The sequence below is a fragment of the Geotrypetes seraphini genome, chromosome 10 (assembly GCF_902459505.1).
Source record: "Geotrypetes seraphini chromosome 10, aGeoSer1.1, whole genome shotgun sequence".
NCBI classification, from domain to species: domain Eukaryota; kingdom Metazoa; phylum Chordata; class Amphibia; order Gymnophiona; family Dermophiidae; genus Geotrypetes; species Geotrypetes seraphini.
The window spans coordinates 3,595,809-3,615,207 of NC_047093.1; the positions used below are offsets into that span (position 1 = coordinate 3,595,809).

Consider the following 19,399-nt stretch of genomic DNA (forward strand, 5'->3'; position numbering starts at 1 on the left):
TAATGTCCTGGTGGTCCAGCGTGTAACCCTCCCTCGCCAGCGGCGCACAGGCCTAAAGATTTTATATTTCTACATGGTTTTTTATCCAATAACGGATCTATAACAGCGTTAAAATCTCCAGCTACAACTAATTTAGAAGCAGCCAGTGGGAGAAACAATTGTTGTAATGTTTTTAAAAACTCATTTTGATTCGAATTAGGGGCATACAAATTAAACAAAGCCAGGGCATTATTTCCCATATTCATATCCACATGCACCTATCTTCCCTTAGGATCTGAACCAACCAATTTGAAATTAGCTGAACATTTTTTATTAGTAAGAATAGCTACACCTGCTTTTTTCCCAACTGCAGGGGCGAAAAAACATTGCTTCACCCAGCCCCCTACCAATTTTTTAGATTCTATTATAGACAGATGCGTCTCTTGAATAAAGCAGATATCCGCATTCTGTTTTTTCAAAAACGCTAATGTTTTTTTTCTTTTAATCTGATGGTTGAGGCCATTTACATTCAGAGAAAAAATTTTAATATCCATCCTTAATTTTAATCAAAAATAAACTTTCCTAAAAAGAAAAATAATTTAAATTTTCCCAATATTCATAAATAAGCATCAATTTCCTTAATTTAAAAATGTGAACCTGAACCTTACCCCTTAATTCCCAACCTTCCCTATCCCCCCATTAAATAGTAAAATCTTGGAAACGCACATTTGATATCAGATGAAGTAATACTCTACACAAGCATTGATTGAAACTGATTATAACATTATATTAAGCCAACTAAAATACAATTGAGTTAAAAACAAAATATTTTTCATTAACAACTAAACATTAATAGTTAATTCATTTGCAAATACTAGTATTAAGAATCAAATTATCCAATAAATAAATAAATAAATAAATAATTAATTGTACAAGATAATGAAGAAATAATATTTTCTAAAACCCCTCATTATAATATTTTTATCCAAAGGAACCTTAAATGAAATTAGATAAAATATAAATCCCTTAAATTATTGTATAAAATCCCCTCAATAACACAACCCAACCTATCAATCCATATTAATCAATCACATAAATACTAATGTAATAAAAAGACAATCATGTGAACACTATTAAAAATCATAATCAAACAAATATATTCCAGTAAAATAATATTAAAGTAATTAGACAACAAATAAAATCTCCTCAATTTATTTTAACATAGCTATACTGTACTAATTAATAAAAAATGGAATCCCACCAATAGAATTGTTTTGCAAGAGAATAATAAACTATCATAAGCTTTATATGAAAATGCAACAACTTCCTCCCAACTAATTCTCTCTATTATTCTAATACAGTGGTCTCAAACTCAAACCCTTTGCAGGGCCACATTTTGTATTGGTGGGTTCTTGGAGGGCCGCAGAAAAAAATAGTTAATGTCTTATTAAAGAAATTACAATTTTGCATGAGGTAAAACTCTATAGTTTATAAATCTTTCCTTTTGGCTAAGTCTTAATAATAATATTGTAATTTATAGCTAAAGAGACATATGATCAAGAAACTGTTTTATTTTACTTTTGTGATTATGATAAACATACTGAGGGCCTCAAAATAGTACCTGGCGGGCCACATGTGGCCCCCGGGCTGCGAGTTTGAGACCACTGTTCTTATACCATCCTTTTAAACTAATTATACCTAATCCCACATCAAAATCTTCTATATTTAGAATTCTTCACCCTAAATCCCAAGCTGCGCTAAGAATAACTCTAAAAATCCCATATCTGAATATCCATTCGACTCATTACATAAAAATCAGTAAGCAAATGCTGCACACATTTTATGTATCACAGAATTGACCTACTGACAAAACTCAGCAAAAAGACAAACAAAGGTAAATCTATAAGCCAGGGGTATCCAACCTTTTGGCTTCACTGGGCCGCATTGATCGAAAAAAATGTTTCTGGGGCCGCACAAATGAGCAAACCTGCAGCAAGACAGAGGAGGGAGCCGGCAAGAAGGTAAACACCCGGGGGCAGCAGATGAAAACACTGCATCGCCCTTGACCGGGGCCACACAAAATACTTCACGGGGCCGCAGGTTGGATACCCCTGCTATAAGCAGTCAATCAACTTATGAAAAACAATTTTGCAATAAGTTAAGAAGCCCATCGAAATCATATGAAGGCTTATGCAATACATATTTTAAAAAGGAATCATCAAAAAGTAAAAGCAGTCATATATAATACAAGACTCGTAGCTTCAAAAACAATCATGTATTAAAAACATGATATACTACCAAAAACATTGCATAATCCTATAAACTTAAAAAAAACCAACTCCTAATAGATTAGTGTCCAACTTTTCCTGTGACGCTGCCGAAGATCAATCCCATTGGACTTATTTATATTTCAAATCTTGACGAATGCACTACTTCCGTGTTTCCTTTGACCCGGAAGTATAGTAGTGAGGCTGCGGAAGAAACCATTATCATAGGTAACCCTGTATGACTCTTTCAAAAACTTTGCAAAAGAAATCTGAGTAACAATCCATAAAATCAGGAATTTCAGTCTTCATGGCAGAATAAATTTCACTGTATCGTTCCATCATGATGCCTAAAAGCTGATAAAATTCTTTAGTTAGTACATTATTTCTTAGGTACGTAACAGCACACAGATGAACTATGCCACTACTATTGAAGTACAGCCATATTATGACGGATCACTGGAAACAAGGCACAAAGTAAGAGAAAAAAACCTTCAAATCTTCCATTTATAATTCCTAAGAAGCCCAACAGTGTGTCCATATCTAAATCAAAGACTCCTTGTTATTAATTGAAGCTTTTGCAGAAACTTAGAATCCCAACATAAGAACATAAGAAACGCCTTCACTGAATCAGACCTTTGGTCCATCTAGTCCGGTGACCTGCACACGCGGAGGCCAAGCCAGGTGTTCCCCGATGAAGACCTTGTTTACCCGTATCCCTCAATGTGATTTGCAAGAAGGTGTGCATCCAACTTGCCCTTGAAACCCAGAATGATGGTCTCCGTCACAACTTCCTCCGGGAGAGCATTCCAAGCGTCCACCACTCTGTGTGAAACAGAACTTCCTGGTATTTGTCCTGGGCCTGTTGCCTCTCAATTTCAGGCCATGACCTCTTGTCCTATTCACATTTGACAACGTGAATAACAATGTTTCTTGCTCTATTTTGTCAAATCCTTTTAGTATTTTAAAAGTCTCTATCATATCCCCTCGCAGTCTTCTCTTCTCAAGGGTGAACAAGCCCAGTTTTCTGAGGCGTTCTTTGTAGCTCAAATTTTCCATACCTTTTACTAGCTTCATGGCTCGCCTCTGCACCCTCTCCAGCAGGGTCACATCCTTCTTTAGGTAGGGAGACCAGTGTTGGACACAGTACTCCAGATGTGGTCTGACCATTGCTCTGTAAAGCGGCATTATGATGTCCGCCGATCTACTCGTGATTCCCTTCTTTATCATGCCCAACATCCTGTTTGCCTTCTTTGCCGCCGCTGCGCATTGCGCCGATGGCTTCAGGGTCCTGTCAATCAGTACCCCCAGGTCCCTTTCTTGTTCGCTCTTGCCCAATGTCACACCTAACATTTTATATTAATGTTCCTTGTTTTTCCTGCCCAGGTGCATCACTTTGCATTTTTCTATATTAAACTTCATCTGCCACTTTTCCGCCCATTTCTCTAGCTGGTTCAAATCTCTTTGGAGTTCTTCGCTGTCCATTAGTGACCCAACTGTCCGACATAGTTTCGTGTCATCTGCAAACTTGCTTATATTACTTGTTGTTTCCTCTTCCAGGTCATTTATGAAGATATTGAATAAAATGGGCTCAAGAACCGAGCCCTGGGGCACACCGCTTGTCACCTTTTCCCAGTCCGAGAACTTCCCATTTATGCCTACCCTCTGCAATCTGTTCTCCAGCCATCTGCCTATCCATCTTAGTATGTCCCCCTCTATTCCATGGCTTTCTAGTTTCCTCATAAGCCTTGCGTGTGGGACCTTGTCGAATGCTTTCTGAAAGTCCAAGTATATTATGTTCACCGGGTCTCCACTATCGATTTGTTTGTTCACCTTCTCAAAAATTTGAAGCAAGTTTGTCAGACATGACTTCCCCTTCCTGAAGCCGTGTTGACTGGCTCTCATCAGATTGTGATTATCCAGATGTTGCACTATACTATCCTTGATTAGTGCTTCTATCATCTTCCCAGGAACCGACGTAAGACTCGCAGGTCTATAGTTGCCTGGTTCTCCTCTCGATCCTTTTTTGAAGATTGGGATGACATTTGCTATCTTCCAGTCGTTGGTATTTGGCTGGTTCTAATTGACAAATTAGCTAGGGATTGTAATAGCTCTCCTATTTCTACCTTAAGTTCCTTTAGCACTCTCGGGTGAATTCCATCTGGTCCAGGGGACTTGTCACTTTTTAGTTTGTCGATCTGATAGTATATCATATCCAAGTCCACATTCACTGTGGTGAGGCTATCCTCATCTTCTTCCTTGAATACTTTCCCTGCTTCGGGCAGTGATGCAGAGTCCTCCTTGGTAAAGACAGACGCAAAGAATGAATTTAGCCTATCAGCAATCTGTTTGTCATCCTTAATGCATCCTTTTCTTCCTTGGTCATCGAGAGGGCCCATTGCCTCCTTAGCTGGTTTTTTCCCTTTTATGTATCTAAAAAAGGGTTTGAAGTTTTTGGCTTCTTACGCTATCTTTTCCTCATAGACCTTTTTGGCGTCTCTTACCGCCTTGTGACACTTCTGGTCGACCTTGTGACTGTTCCAGGTCTCTGTTGTTTGTTCGCGTTTCCATTTTTTGAACGAGTTCCTCTTTTCCCTTACCGCATCCTTCACCCCTTTAGTTAACCAAACTGGTTCTCCTTTGTTCTTATTTTTCCTTCCTTTGGATATCCGCGGAATGTATCCTGCATCAATATTAAATGATACTATGACGTATCAATTTTTGAGCAAATGAAAAACCTTTTCTGATAGGCTTACAAAGCTTTCCAGTTTGCATTCAATAACTTATAAAGCAATTAATATAGAGCACGTTCATAACATCAAATCAAGTGTATAATATATTTGTAAAATAGAATTTAGAAGCCTTGGGAAAACATCTATTTTGCTTAGCATCATGGAACTTCTTTCCAAGCATTCCAAAAAGAATGTTTACTAATATTGCTGCGTATCTAGGGCTGTTAATTCAGTTGAATTTAAAAAAAAAAAAAAAATTCCACCTCACATTCCACATAAGTATTTATATATCATTCACAAATATGAAATAAAAATCAAATTGAACACAAATAAACAGTCACTTGCAATTCCTTTTATCCTTCCAACCTTATGTCATCATCGGTTGCTCACATACATCCAAAAATTCCTTTAATTTGTCAGGATCATCGAAATTCAAAGTTTTATTGGCATAAGTAACCCTCATTATAGCAGGGTATATCAAGCCGAATTTAGCCCCAAGCTGTCTCATTTGAGGTCGTAGATCAAGCAGTTTTTTTCTCTTATCAGCGGTAGACTTAGCAAAATCTGGCAGAATGTGAATTTTTGAGTCCTGATATTTTAAATTCCTATTTTCCTTTGCAAGCCTTATGATTTCCATGACTTGCTGATGTCTTAGAAGTTTGAAAATCAGGGGACGTGGCCTCATATCCTTGCCAGATCTTCTCATAGGGATCCTAGAGCCCTTTCAAATTCCAAAGGATATTTTGACCTAAGAGGCAGAATCTTAGGAAGAAATTGTTCAAGGAAAGAGATTGCATCATTATTTTCAACTCCCTCAGGAAGCCCAATAATTCTTAAATTGTTCCGTTTTCCCCTATTAATGCAATCCTCCAGCTCTTTAGAAAGGACATCCACTTTTTCTCTGTATGATTTGCATTTCTTTAACTCTGTTTCATTTGCTGTCATTCTTTTGTCCATTTGATCAACTTTTAATTCAAATTTTTCCATATGCGCTGTGAGAATTTTGACTTCATCCTTTACCTCCTTCAAATTTTTCGCGTTGTCCGAAACTATTTCTGTGATTAGTTTCAGCTGAGCAAAGATATCACCATTATCATCTTTGGGCAACGACGCTTTAGCAGGATTCACAGGTTCCAGCTTTGACCTTTTAGCACCTCCCCCACTTGTGCCAGCCACTTCATTTTTTGTCAGCTTACTCGAAGCCATTCTTGGACTTAAATCTCCAAATATCGCTAAAAATGAAACTACTTTAGTGGCTTAAATTACTTTCATAAAGCTTGTATATGCAGAGCTCGATCTTCACCCGACCATCCGGCTGCGCTTCCAGGCCACGCCCCCTGCTTGCCCTGTTTCGATAGCATGGAATATTTCTACACCTTGGGTTTTGGCCAGGTACTAGTGACCTGGATTGGCCACCGTGAGAACGGGGTACTGGGCTTGATGGACCATTGGTCTGACCCAGTAAGGCTATTCTTATGTTCACCGTAAAAGCTTTGTGGTTTCATCATAAATTCAATGTCCGACAACATGATGCACGACCTACTCCTACTGGAGCGCTGGTCTAGGTCCTGGCAACTCAGCTTCAATGCCAAAAAATGCAAAGTCATACACCAGGGCAGCCAAAATCCATGCAAGACTTACACCCTTAATGGTGAGATCCTAACAAGAACTAAAGCAGAACGAGACTTAGGGGTGAACGTCAGTGAGAACATGAAGACTGCCAATCAAGTGGAACAAGCTTCATCCAAGGCAAGGCAAATCATAGGTTGCATACGCAGGAGTTTCGTCAGCCGTAAGCCTGAAGTCATTATGCCATTGTATAGATCCATGGTGAGGCCCCACCTGGAATACTGTGTGCAATTCTGGAGGCCGCATTACCGTAAGGATGTGCCGAGACGAGTCGGTCCAGAGAATGGCCACCTGGATGGTCTCGGGACTCAAGGATCTCCTGTACGAGGAACGGCTGGATAAGTTGCAGCTGTACTCACTCGAGGAAAGCAGAGAGAGGGGTGACATGATCGAGACATTCAAGTATCTCACGGGCCGCATCGAGGTGGAAGAAGATATCTTCTTTTTCAAGGGTCCTGCGGCAACAAGGGGGCATCCTTGGAAAATCAGGGGCGGGAAACTGCACGGGGACACCAGGAAATTCTTTTTCACTGAAAGGGTGGTTGATCGCTGGAATAGTCTTCCACTTCAGGTTCTTAAGGCCAAATGGGATAGACACGTGGGATCTATTCACAGAGAAAGGTAGGGGAGGGTCATTGGGGTGGACAGACTAGATGGGCCGTGGCCCTTATCTGCCGTCTATTTCTATGAGTATTGTATACTTGTCTTGATGTTTGTAAATTTAATAAATAAATAAAATTGTTAAAGGTCTCAGTGGCAAGTAACTTGATAGAGAATAGATACAAGATGTTACAACACACCTGTCCGCTTGCAGCATATATATAGTAATGTTAGTGATCAGTGCCAAGAGAGGCACTCGGCTTGTCCTAAGGCCCCAAGATTTTGGGACACTGGGTTTGTGCTCCAGCGCCTAAGACCTTGGCTTGCTCAATATTGTCCCACATGACCTTCCAGCTAAGCGTCAGAAGTTGGCTGTAAGTGTGAAAGCTGTAAGTCATCTGGTACTGGAAGGACCCAGAAATGCCACCGACTCTAGATATTGAATGTGCAAACTCACGATATTAGAGTGGCATTCGTACTCTTCTTTGCCAACGTTTGGAAGGTTCTTTCGCTGTGTAGTCTCCATGTTTTGTCTGGATCTGGTGGTTCTGTAGAATTTATAAGAGGGGGAAGGAGGGATTGTTTTCTTTCTGTGTTGGGTTCTGGTATTATTGTAAGCAGTGTACTGAACTTTGTTTATGTTTGTTCTAACCTATGCAATTATTATGTAGTTTAAATAAAACAATTAAAAGAGTGAATTTTAGGGATTCAACTTTCGAGGTAAAGTGCTTAGCTAAAGCATCAGCTAAGGGAATTGAAAAGGAATCTGTTATGGAACAGAGAAGAGAAAATATGAAAGCTTGGTCCATCAGCTATGACCAGGGCATGTGCCCCCGTGTGGACCTTCTCCTTACAAAAGATGATCTTCTTTAATGGCTCCTGATCATCTTTGCTCTTTCATTAATCTATTATTACTATGGCATTTGTTAAATTTCATGTATTTGACTGCGCTGACTTTTTAAAATGTGTTATTTGTGGGCCATAACTGTTTTATGACATAAGATTTAGCTGCTCATTGTCAAGGCACTTGTTCCATATGGACCTTTGTAAATCTGACGACTTTGAAATCAGCCATTTAAAATCTTACTCCATCTTAATGATAAGGCAAGTTATAATGTGCTATCGCTGTTCCCCCAACTAGGCAAGAAGAACTCACGAGCTATGCTCCTGCCGCTCCTCCAGAAATTTCCAGAGCAGGTCCAGGTTTCTCTCTTCCACACTCCAAATCTGCGCGGCCTCCTGCGGCACCTGCTTCCAGAGCGATTTAATGAGACCATTGGTCTTCAGCACATTAAAGTTTACGTGTTTGATGAGAATGTTCTCCTCAGTGGGTGAGTCCTTGTCGTCTTTGGTAGGATTGTGCCGCTGGGTTAATGAAAAATTGTAAGTGGTGTGAGTAGCTGTACTGTATATGTGTAAACTTAGTCACGTTTTGTCGCTGAATGCTTTAGCTGATTTGTCCCCCTTTTATTTTAGAGCAAACTTAAGTGATTCATACTTCACGAATCGTCAGGACCGCTATATTTTGCTGCTAGGATGCCCAGAAGTGGCTGATTTCTTCACAGAGCTGGTGGAGGCTGTTGGGGATGTCTCGCTGCAGCTGCAACCAGATGACACAGTGCTTGTGAAAGAGGGAATGCTGCATCCTTACCAGGGTGAGAGGGACTTCCTTTTTCTCTGCTGCTATCAGCACAGTGGGATTGGGTGTAGCCTTCTGACCCTGCTGGATCAAGATGTGAATCTCAAGCAGCCATATGATAACAATAGGAGTAGGGCAAAGTCAAAAAGCAATGGATTTGTATCCTTTTCTTTCCCTTATCTCTACTACACCTACCACTTACAGTATCATTTTCATAGCATTACTATCTCTTTAGCAGATGGTAGGTGAGTACTTGTGCAACTCTGGTTGGGTGAGACCTTGTTTGCATGCATTGATTTTGGCTCTGCAAAAAAAAGAAAATAAAAAGAGAACGACGAAGGGGAACATTCTTAAAACTTTATGGTAAAAACCAATGGGCTGCTGTTGAAGCTGTTCTTGTAATGATTTAAAAAAGGCGAGTCATTCTCCAGAAACAGCACATGCAAATCAGGTTCACGGAGCGTAGGCTCGCTAAATTTACTTGACAGGAGTCACTAGTGGTAGTGATCAGCACATGCTTAGACTACATCCGCATATAAAAAAAACAAAACAAATTGAAGATGGGCAGGAGAGATGCCCACTCTCTCCCGCCTCACTCGCACGTTGATGTCCAAAATTTGTAAGAGAGTTTCTGATGTAAATCTTAATGCACACATTAAGAACATAAGAAATGCCTTCACCGGATCAGACTTTAGGTCCATCTAGTCCGGCGACCCGCACACACGGAGGCTAAGCTAGGTGTTCCCTATTTGAGGACCTTGTTCACCCGTATCCCTCAATGTGATTTGCAAGAAGGTGTGCATCCAACTTGCCCTTGAATCCCAGAATGGTGGTCTCTGTCACAACCTCCTCCGGGAGAGCATTCCAAGCGTCCACCACTCGCTGTGTGAAGCAGAATTTCCTGACATTAGTCCTGAGTCTGCCGCCCCTCAGTTTCAGTCAATGACCTCTTGTTCAAGTCACTTTTGACAATGTGAATAACGAAGTTTCTTGCTCTATTTTGTCGAAATCTTTTAGTATTTTAAAAGTTTCTATCATATCCCCTCGCAGCCTTCTCTTCTTGAGGGTGAACAATACCAGTTTTTCGAATAATGGCTGCTCAGCTGATAGAGGTATAATGGCTTAACAGAAAATTGGTTGGTTTTACCCTTTCATATAGTACTTACCGTATTTTTCGCTCCATCAGACGCACTTTTTTTCCCCAAAAAAAGTGGGTGGAAATAAGGGTGCATCTTATGGAGCGAATATCCAAAGCGCCCCCCCCCCCACCGTTACCTTATTTAAATGCTGCTGCCCTCTCTCGCTGGACTTGGCGCCCTTCCATGCTGAGAGCGGCGCACAAGGCTGGCTGGCTGCCTCCTCTTCTGTACTCTTGCATCATAGCAGCGCACCAGGCTGCCTGCCTGGTCCCGTGCCACTCCCTGTGAGAACTGAGTTCTCTTGGGAAGCAGCGCAAGACTAGGCAGGCAGCCTGGTGCGCCGCTATGTGCAAGAGAACAGAAGAGGAGGCAGCCGAGTCAGCCATTCTCGGGGGAAGCAGCGGGGAACAGGCAGCCAGCCTTGTGTGCCGCTCTCAGCAAGGGAAGGCCCAGAAGTAAAATAAAAGGTACAGTGGGTGGGGGGAGGAAGAGGGCCAGGGTCTGCCTTGCTGATCCAAATTAAAAATAGGGAGGAGGGAGAGGCCTGGGCCTGCTTTCTGCCTGCCTGGGGAGTAGGGAGGGGGGAGTAAGAGGCCGAGGCCTGCTGCTGCCTGGGGGGAAGAGGCATGCCTGCCCTGTCCCGGCCTACCACTAGACGACCAGCGGGGGAACAGGGTACAGAGCCTGGCAGGGAGGGGGAACAGGGTGCAGAGCCTGGCAAGGAGTGTGGAGTTGGGTGCAGAGCCTGGCAGGAAGAATTTGGTTCAAAAATTTTTTTTTTTCTTGCGTCTTATGGTCAGGTGTGTCTAATGGAGCGAAAAATACGATAAGTCTGGGGATTCTTTGTGAAATAGCATTTTTTAAAGCAAATCAGATTTTTTAAAATCCCAGTACACAATCGAGCTGTAGAACTTGACAGCAGTTGGGCTACTTGAATTTAAAAGAATTTAGAGACACTTTGGAGGAAAAGTCAAATAGTTTCAAGTTTATTATTTATTTGATATCCTGCCTATCATTACGATAGGTTAAAATACAGAGTTAAAAATAGAAGGATAAAAAATAAAAGCAAAACATCAGACTGAAAAAATATAATTGTGAGAGCATTTTGACTAGAGACAAAAGGAGGGAGGGGTAAAATACAATATAAAAAAAAAGAAGGAAAAGAATGGCCATACACATTGGGAGGGGGGGGGTAAAGGGAATGTACTGCACTACCTTAGGAAGGAAAGGCATCCTTAAGCAGAAAGTCTTATATAGTGGTCTGGATGTTTCATTCCTGATATGGCTTGGAAGCATGTTTCATAATGTCAGGGCTGCAACAGAAAAAATTGTCTTTCGGGTTGTGTCGTAAAATATATAGCAAAGTGATGGAATTGAAAGGAGACTTTGCTGGGAAGATCGTAGTAGTCAGGAAAGAAAAGACAAGTGACAACTCAAGGTTGCATAAGTCAACTCTCCATTGGCATATATCCTCAGAAAAACCTCCCTAAATGTTCTAATATTGCAGTTTTTTCATACGGAGAGTTGACTTATGCAACCCTGAAATCTTTTCCTTCTCTAAAGATGTTCTGATTATTATGCTTAACTGTGTTGGGTAAGGATATTTTAATATTAATACTACCATTACCAATACGTCTTGTCTATCTGACAGATGCTGACATTTTGTATTTTGCAGGAGATAAGGAGAAATACTGCAGGGCTGCAAAGAAAAGAATAATGGATGTTGTAAACTCATTCAAAGCACGGCAGTCCCAACAGCATACTCTGGTCTTCCACACCAAGGACCTTGAAGCAAATCCCAAGCTGTTCCGTCATGAGAATGAGAGAGCAACGATAGACACCTGGATTTATCCACTTCTGCAAATGAAGCCCTTTGGAATTGAAATAGATGAGCTTGTGACTGAGACCCTTCTGACTGAGGCTGAGCGAGGGAGCACGTTGCACCTCTCCACAGGCTACTTTAACCTCACCCAAACTTACAGGGCTTTGCTTCTAGGAACCAGAGCCAGCTATCAGATCCTGCTTGCTTCTCCAGAGGTGAATGGCTTCTTTGGTGCTAAAGGGGTGGCAGGTGCAATCCCGGCTGCATATGTTCACATTGCACACCAGTTCCACAATGAAGTCTACTGGAAAGGACAGCAAAAGCGCATTTGCTTGCAAGAGTACTATAGGAGCAACTGGACATTTCATGCGAAAGGTAAGTACTCCTCTCTGTCCTCCACAGGCTTAGTGATAACGGGAGCAGGAGGGAGAAGTGTGTCTGTTGATGAGTAGGAAAGAGAGAAGAAGGACGGCAAGGACCAGCAATAATAATAATGGTTACTGCGGATGGGCAGATTAGATGGGCCATTTGGTCTTTATCTGCCATCATGTTTCTCTGTTTCTATCTCATATGCACTGATACCTGTCCAGCCGCCCAATTATGATTAAAATTCTCCAGAAAAGGCCTGCTTGAGTTAATGAACTTTATGTAGTGCTTCTACAACTCTCAAGAAGATTCTGCCTGAATTTCTAATGGGAACAGAATGGCAAGTAATATTGATCTTAGTCAGGTGAACAGAGGCTGGATACTCTTGACAGATCCGTAGATCTTAATGCCAGAGGACAGCTACATGGTAATCAGTAGTGCTGCCCGATTTAGAGAAAAATATTTCAATTCGATTCACTTTCAATGACACAGCTTTTTAAGTTTAAACATTTTATTTAACCAAGTCAATATCATGTCAAAAATTGAAACATCCAAACTATAACATAGCTGTATAATTAGTTAGAAACATAGGTTCACAGCTTCCCCAGGCCCAATTCTCAGTTTCACCAGCCCCACTGCCCGATTCATATACTTACAGGACACTGTGGATGTGGAATTGCGGGGAGGAGAGAGCCAGCCAAAAATACAAATATCTCCTTTGCTGCCACCAGTGCCAATCTGCACGAAGTCCTTTCGTTTTTTCCGATGTAACTTTGGTTTTGCAAAATAGGAAGTTACATTAGATGGGAATGACTCCGGCGGGTGGCGGCAGAGGGAAAGCCTGAATGGGTCTCGGGGCCGAATTGGTGAGTCTGGTTTTTCTTAACAATGAACCGATTTGAATTGGAAATCGGGCAGCACAAGTATTCAGGGCTCTGATGCTATATTGAACAATAGGGGAGAGAGTTCTAGTTCCTCTAGAGGGGTGAAATTGTTGGGATTCTGGTAGTGGGCTGTTTGTATAAAACTTGTATCATATTTATCATTTTGTTGGAAATGTCAAACCATTGAAGTGCTTTGAATATAAGAGGCCATTCAACTCTTTCGAATGCCTTTTCTGCATCTATCCCCACAGCCAGAAGTATTAGATGCTTGCAGAGGTTCTAGTATTATGATGCGAGTATACCGTGTATAAAACCACTCTAAGCTGGAGCGATAATTTGTGGTAAAAGTGTTTGTAATCTTGATGCAATGATCTTGGCATATAGTTTTGCGTCAACATTAAGAAGTGATAGTGGCCTATAGTTTTGAATTATCTGTGGATTTTTCCCAGGTTTAGGTAATGCTATAATTGTGGCTTCCCTGAAAGAGCCTCTAACAAGTTTCATTAAAATTTGTTGAAACACCTATCAAGTTTCAAGTTTATTAAATTTTTGATTAATCGCTTTGTCATATTTTCAAAGCGATGAACATAAATACAAAGTAATAGGAGTGGATACAAAATTACCTTATTAAAAAATAAAAAATAAAAATTACATATCATGAATTATCCCAGGACAAGCAGGCAGATATTCTCACATATGGGTGACGTCAACCACGGAGCCCCGATGCGGACAGCTTCACAAGCAGACTTGCTTGAAGAACTTTTAGAAAGTTCGCAAGTGCCTTCCCATCCAACATAGGGCACACATCTCCTCAGTTCTAAGTTTTCCTTGGAGCTGAGAAGCCCTAGTTTCAAGGTTCTGTGCGAGAGTCCTTTTTGTGCCTTCTCATCGCCGCAGCTCATGTTTTTATTTTTGAACACTGGTTGGCTTCTTAGCTAGCTATCTGAACTAAGGAGACACTGAGGAGATGCACGCCGTACGTCGGGCAGGAAGACACTAGTGCATGAGCGGTGCGGCAGTCGTGAACTTTCAAAACGTTTTACAAGCTAGTCTGCTTGTGAAGCTGTCCGCATCGGGGCTCCATGGTTGACGTCACCCATATGTGAGAATATCTGCCTGCTGTCCCTGAATAATATCTGTTACGGTAAGTAACTTTGCTTTCTAAGCGTTTTACAATGTTAAAAACAAGGGGGAGACTTACAAGGACATATCGACAAGACAAATTAAGGTCTTAAAGCAAAAACAATAGGTAAGTTTTGGTGAAATGCAATAATTACAGGAAAAGCAAACATAAAAAAGGGATAAACGGGAGGAGGGTGAAGGAGAAAGTCCTCTTTGGTAAAGAGAAGGTCCTCTTTGAAAAAAGAGGCTGGAAGTGGAGAGTGTAGAAAAAGTAAAGAGTTACAAGGAAGAGGTTGTTACTCAAAAGTGTCTTTGAAAGGAAACACTTTAGTCCGCCTTTGAATTAATCTGTTTTATTTTCGGCCAGAGAAAGGTGGTTCAACGACTGCCAAGCTGATCAAAAAATTGTACATAGTATTCAAATAGAATTGGAAGAAGTAAATTTCTATTCCAACAGTTTCTGTACTGCATTTTATAAGCTAAAACGAATAACAGAAGACATGCGACTATAATTTGTGTGTTTCCTAACAGATGCTCACGATCTGATTTGCCATGAGTAGCAGCTGCCTCCTGTAGTTATCCACTTATCCCAGGACAAGCAGGCAGCATATTCTTGACTGATGGGTGACGGCACCGACGGAGCCCCGGTACGGACAATTTTAGAGTGATTGCACTCTAAGAACTTGGAAAGTTCTGGTAGGCCGCACCGTGCATGCGCGAGTGCCTTCCCGCCCGACAGAGGTGCGCGGTCCCCAGTTTCTTAGTTTCCGCGGAGCTAAGAAGACGCGTTTTCAACGGCTGTTGAAAATTTTTTGTGACTTGCCTTCCCGCTCGCGTAAACCTTTTTGGCTTTATTGCCTTTTTCCTTTTCTTTAATTTTTGGAAAAAAAAAAAAAAAATCTTTTCTTTTTTTCGTCAAATTTGGTTTTTCCCCGGCGGGGCCTTCTGCCACCATCGAGGCCTCGGCCTTCGATTTGGCTGAAGCTGTTTTTACGTTCATGCCCCCTCAGCCAGGGTTTAAAAAGTGCCAGCGGTGTGCTCGGCCTATATCTCTCACGGACCCACACAACTGGTGCTTACAGTGTTTGGGTCCTGAGCATCAGGCCTCCACCTGCACCCGCTGTGCCACACTTAAAAAACGAACCCTCAAAAATCGCCAAATACAACAGCGATTACTGTTCGGTGCCGAGATGTCCGACCCCGTTCCATCGACTCCGGCTTCGGCACCAGTTCAGTCGGCACCCTCTTCTTCGACGCCGCGCGACACCGCACCGGCGTCCCAGCATTCAGGTAAGCCGGCTAAGAAGCCTTCCCCGCTGGAGCGTCCTCCGGTCTCGAGTGCAGTGAGCCCAATCCTGCCGACTGTGAGGCGCCAGCGGAAGCGCTCCGCCCCTATTGAGGTGAGTCCCTCGACATCGGGCTCCTCATCTCCGGGGCGTCGAGCGGCACCGCAGGTACCGCAGAAGAAAAAAGCGGTACCGGTGCCATCCCTTGATGACTGTATTGCGGCCATTCTCCAGGTGCAGCTCAAGGAGCAATTACAACAGCTCCTTCCAGCTATCCTGGCACCGAACCTTCCGGTGCCGGTCCGCACTGAGCCGGTACCGATAGTGGAACAGCCTGTGCTGTCTGCATCCACTCCTTCGGTACCGCTTCACTCGACCTCATCGGTATCAATGCCAGTCCTCGCACCGGAGCCGAGAGCTCAACATCAGTCCGTGCAGACTTCGGCACCGGTGCCACCGATTACATCTCCTGGCTCGGTATCGATGAGGTCGGGTAAGTCGGTGCGCAAAACCCGACATGTAGAACCATCTACTCCAGAGTCTCGGGACCGTACTTCCCACGTCAGGGATCCTGATCTGTGGGGAGATTCAGAGGAACCCTTTCTCTCTGAAGGGGAATGTTCCTCAGATGAGGAAGATTCTGCTCTACCTGACCCGTCCTCTAGGCATGACACTTCATCTTTCTCGAGTTTTCTGAAAGATATGTGTGACTCTTTATCTATTCCTTTGGAGGCTGAGTCCAAGAAGTCTAAAGCTTTTTTGGATGCCCTTGACTTTGACCAACCTCCAAAGGAATTTTTGAAGCTCCCTCTTCACGACATCTTGAGGGAGACTTTCTACAAGAATTTGGAGACTCCCTTAACGGTTCCAGGGGCCCCACGTAAATTAGACTCTTTATACAAAGTAATTCCCATTCCTGGGTTCGACAAACCTCAACTTCCACACGAATCTTTACTTGTCGAATCCACCCTTAAAAAATCTTCAGGAGCCAGTGTATATGCTTCTGTACCTCCTGGCAGAGAGGGTAAAGCCATGGATAAATTTGGTAAGAGGCTCTACCAAAATGCTATGTTGGCAAATAGAGCTGGTAATTATGCTTTTCATTTTTCTTTCTACCTTAAACATCTCCTTACCACCATGGCTTCATTTGAGAAGTACCTTCCTCAACGTAAGCAACAATCCTTTCACCATTGCTTGTCGTCTCTATTTCAACTGCGTAAGTTCATGGTTAGGTCCATTTACGACACCTTCGAACTTACATCCAGAGCGACAGCAATGTCTGTGGCAATGCGTCGCCTGGCTTGGCTTCAGGTGTCTGAACTTGATGTTAACCATCAAGATCGGTTAGCCAACGCCCCGTGCCTAGGGGATGAGCTCTTTGGGGAATCCATGGACTCGACCACTCAAAAGCTCTCTGCTCATGAGACACGCTGGGATACTCTGCTTAAAAATAAGAAAAAGCCTCCTCCAGCAAGGCCTTTTAGGCAACAGTCGGCCTATCAACGCCGCTTCACAGCTCGCCCATTACCAGCAGCTGCTCAGCAACCCAGGCGTCAGCGGCAGCAACAACGTCAGCCTCCCAGACAACAACAACAGCAGTAACCTGTGAAGCCACCTCCACAGCAGAAGACACAGCCCTTTTGACTTAATTCTCCAAAGTATAGCCGGTACTCCTATATCTGCTCTCCTGCCTCAACCTATAGGAGGTCGTCTTTCTCTGTTCCTCAGCCGGTGGGAAGTTATCACTTCGGACCAATGGGTCCTCAACATCATCCGCCACGGCTACTCTCTCAACTTTCAGACTCTTCCGCCCCAAAACCTGCCAAAAGAGTCTGCTTTGAACAGTCCTCAATCTGCCCTCCTTATTCAAGAAGTTCAATCCCTCCTCCTTCTGAACGCTATAGAAGAAGTTCCTCTAGATCAAAAGGGGCAGGGATTCTACTCCCGTTATTTTCTAGTCCCCAAAAAAACGGGAGATCTCAGACCAATTCTAGATCTTCGCGATCTCAACAAACATCTAGTAAAGGAAAAATTCAAGATGCTTTCTCTAGCCATTCTTTATCCTCTTCTCAATCAAGACGACTGGCTATGCTCCCTCGATCTCAAAGAGGCATACACTCACATACCGATCAATATAACCTCCAGACGGTACCCCCGCTTCATGATCAATCATTGTCATTACCAATACAAGGTGCTGCCCTTCGGTCTCGCTTCCTCTCCAAGGGTGTTCACCAAATGTCTTATTGTGGTAGCTGCATTTCTACGCTCTCACCACCTTCAGGTATTCCCTTACCTGGACGACTGGTTAATCAAGGCCACATCCGCTCAAGCAGTACTCTTGGCCACCAACCAAACCATCTTGTTTCTACAAATATTGGGATTCGAGATCAATCTACCCAAGTCTCATCTCATTCCCACTCAAAGACTTCAATTCATTGGAGCGATACTGGACACACTCCTCATGAGAGCATTCCTGCCATCCAACCGTCTTCAGACGCTTCAGTCTCTATGTCAGCAGGTGCTTCCACAACATTCCATCTCGGCCAAGCAAATGATGATACTCTTGGGTCACATGGCATCCACAGTCCATGTCACACCCCTCGCACGTCTTCACCTGCGCACTCCTCAATGGACCCTTGCTACTCAGTGGTCCCAAGCGACGGATCCTTGCTCACAACACATATCTGTGACATCATCTCTTCGTCAGTCTCTACAATGGTGGTTGGTATCCTCAAATCTATCCAGAGGTCTTCTGTTCCATCTCCCTCCTCATCAACTAGTCATCACCACCGACGCCTCTCCTTATGCATGGGGAGCTCATTTGAACGAGTTCCAAACTCAAGGCCTTTGGACAGCCCAGGAAAAGAAGCATCAAATCAATTTCCTGGAACTCAGAGCGATGTTTTATGCCCTCAAGGCCTTCCAACATCTTCTCTTTCCTCAGGTCCTCCTGCTGTGCACAGACAATCAAGTTGCGATGTACTACATCAACAAGCAGGGAGGGACGGGCTCTCGCAGCTTGTGCCAGGAAGCCCAGAAGATCTGGACTTGGGCCATAAATCACCATCTATTCCTGAAAGCTATCTACATTCAGGGAGAAAAGAATTCCTTAGCGGACAAGCTCAGCAGAATTCTCCAGCCTCACGAGTGGACACTCGATCCTTTCACTCTACAGTCTATCTTCGCTCAATGGGGCACTCCTCAGATAGACCTCTATGCAGCTCCTCACAATCACCAGCTGCCCCTATTCTGCTCCAGACTCTACTCTCCTCACCGTCTGGCAGCGGATGCATTTCTCATCGACTGGTCCAACCTGTTCCTGTACGCTTTCCCTCCGCTGCCTCTCATGTTGAGAACCTTGTTCAAGCTCAAGAGGGAACGAGCCACCATGATTCTGATTGCTCCGAGGTGGCCCAGGCAACATTGGTTCTCCCTTCTACTTCAACTCAATTCCAGGGAACCTTTTCTTCTTCCTCTGTTTCCTTCTCTGCTTACACAGCATCAGGAGACCCTTCTATATCCCAACCTCCAGTCTCTGCACCTGACAGCTTGGTATCTCTCGGGCTGACCTCTCATGATACTCGTTTATCTCAGCCTGTTCGTTCCATTCTAGATGCCTCCAGGAAACCAGCCACTCTGCAATGTTACCATCAGAAGTGGACAAGATTTTCTTCCTGGTGTCTTCTTCATCATCTTGATCCAACTTCTCTGGCAGTGGAGACATTGTTGGATTATTTGCTTTCTTTGTCTGACTCTGGCCTTAAGTCTTCTTCCATCAGAGTCCACCTCAGTGCCATTGCTGCTTTTCATGAGCCGGTCCATGGAAAACTTCTCTCAGCTCATCCCCTGGTGTCCAGGTTCATGCGGGGTCTTTTCAATGTGAAACCACCTCTTAAAGCCCCTCCTGTTATCTGGGATCTCAATGTGGTTCTTTCTG

General features: G+C 43.2%; 1 protein-coding gene across 6 annotated transcripts in view; it reads left to right on the plus strand.

The window, feature by feature from the left end:
* The window catches only part of PGS1 (phosphatidylglycerophosphate synthase 1), a 128,606-nt gene that overhangs the window by 38,594 nt on the left and 70,613 nt on the right, over nt 1-19,399 (plus strand). For all 6 annotated transcript variants that reach the window (XR_004540791.1, XM_033960183.1, XM_033960185.1 and 3 more), the window contains 3 exons: nt 8,346-8,535; nt 8,681-8,859; nt 11,658-12,179. Coding sequence is in view for 5 of the 6 variants with exons in the window: in XM_033960183.1 (XP_033816074.1) it covers nt 8,346-8,535; nt 8,681-8,859; nt 11,658-12,179 (891 nt within the window). In the remaining variant the exon portion in view is untranslated. The remainder of the gene's footprint in view (nt 1-8,345; nt 8,536-8,680; nt 8,860-11,657; nt 12,180-19,399) is intronic.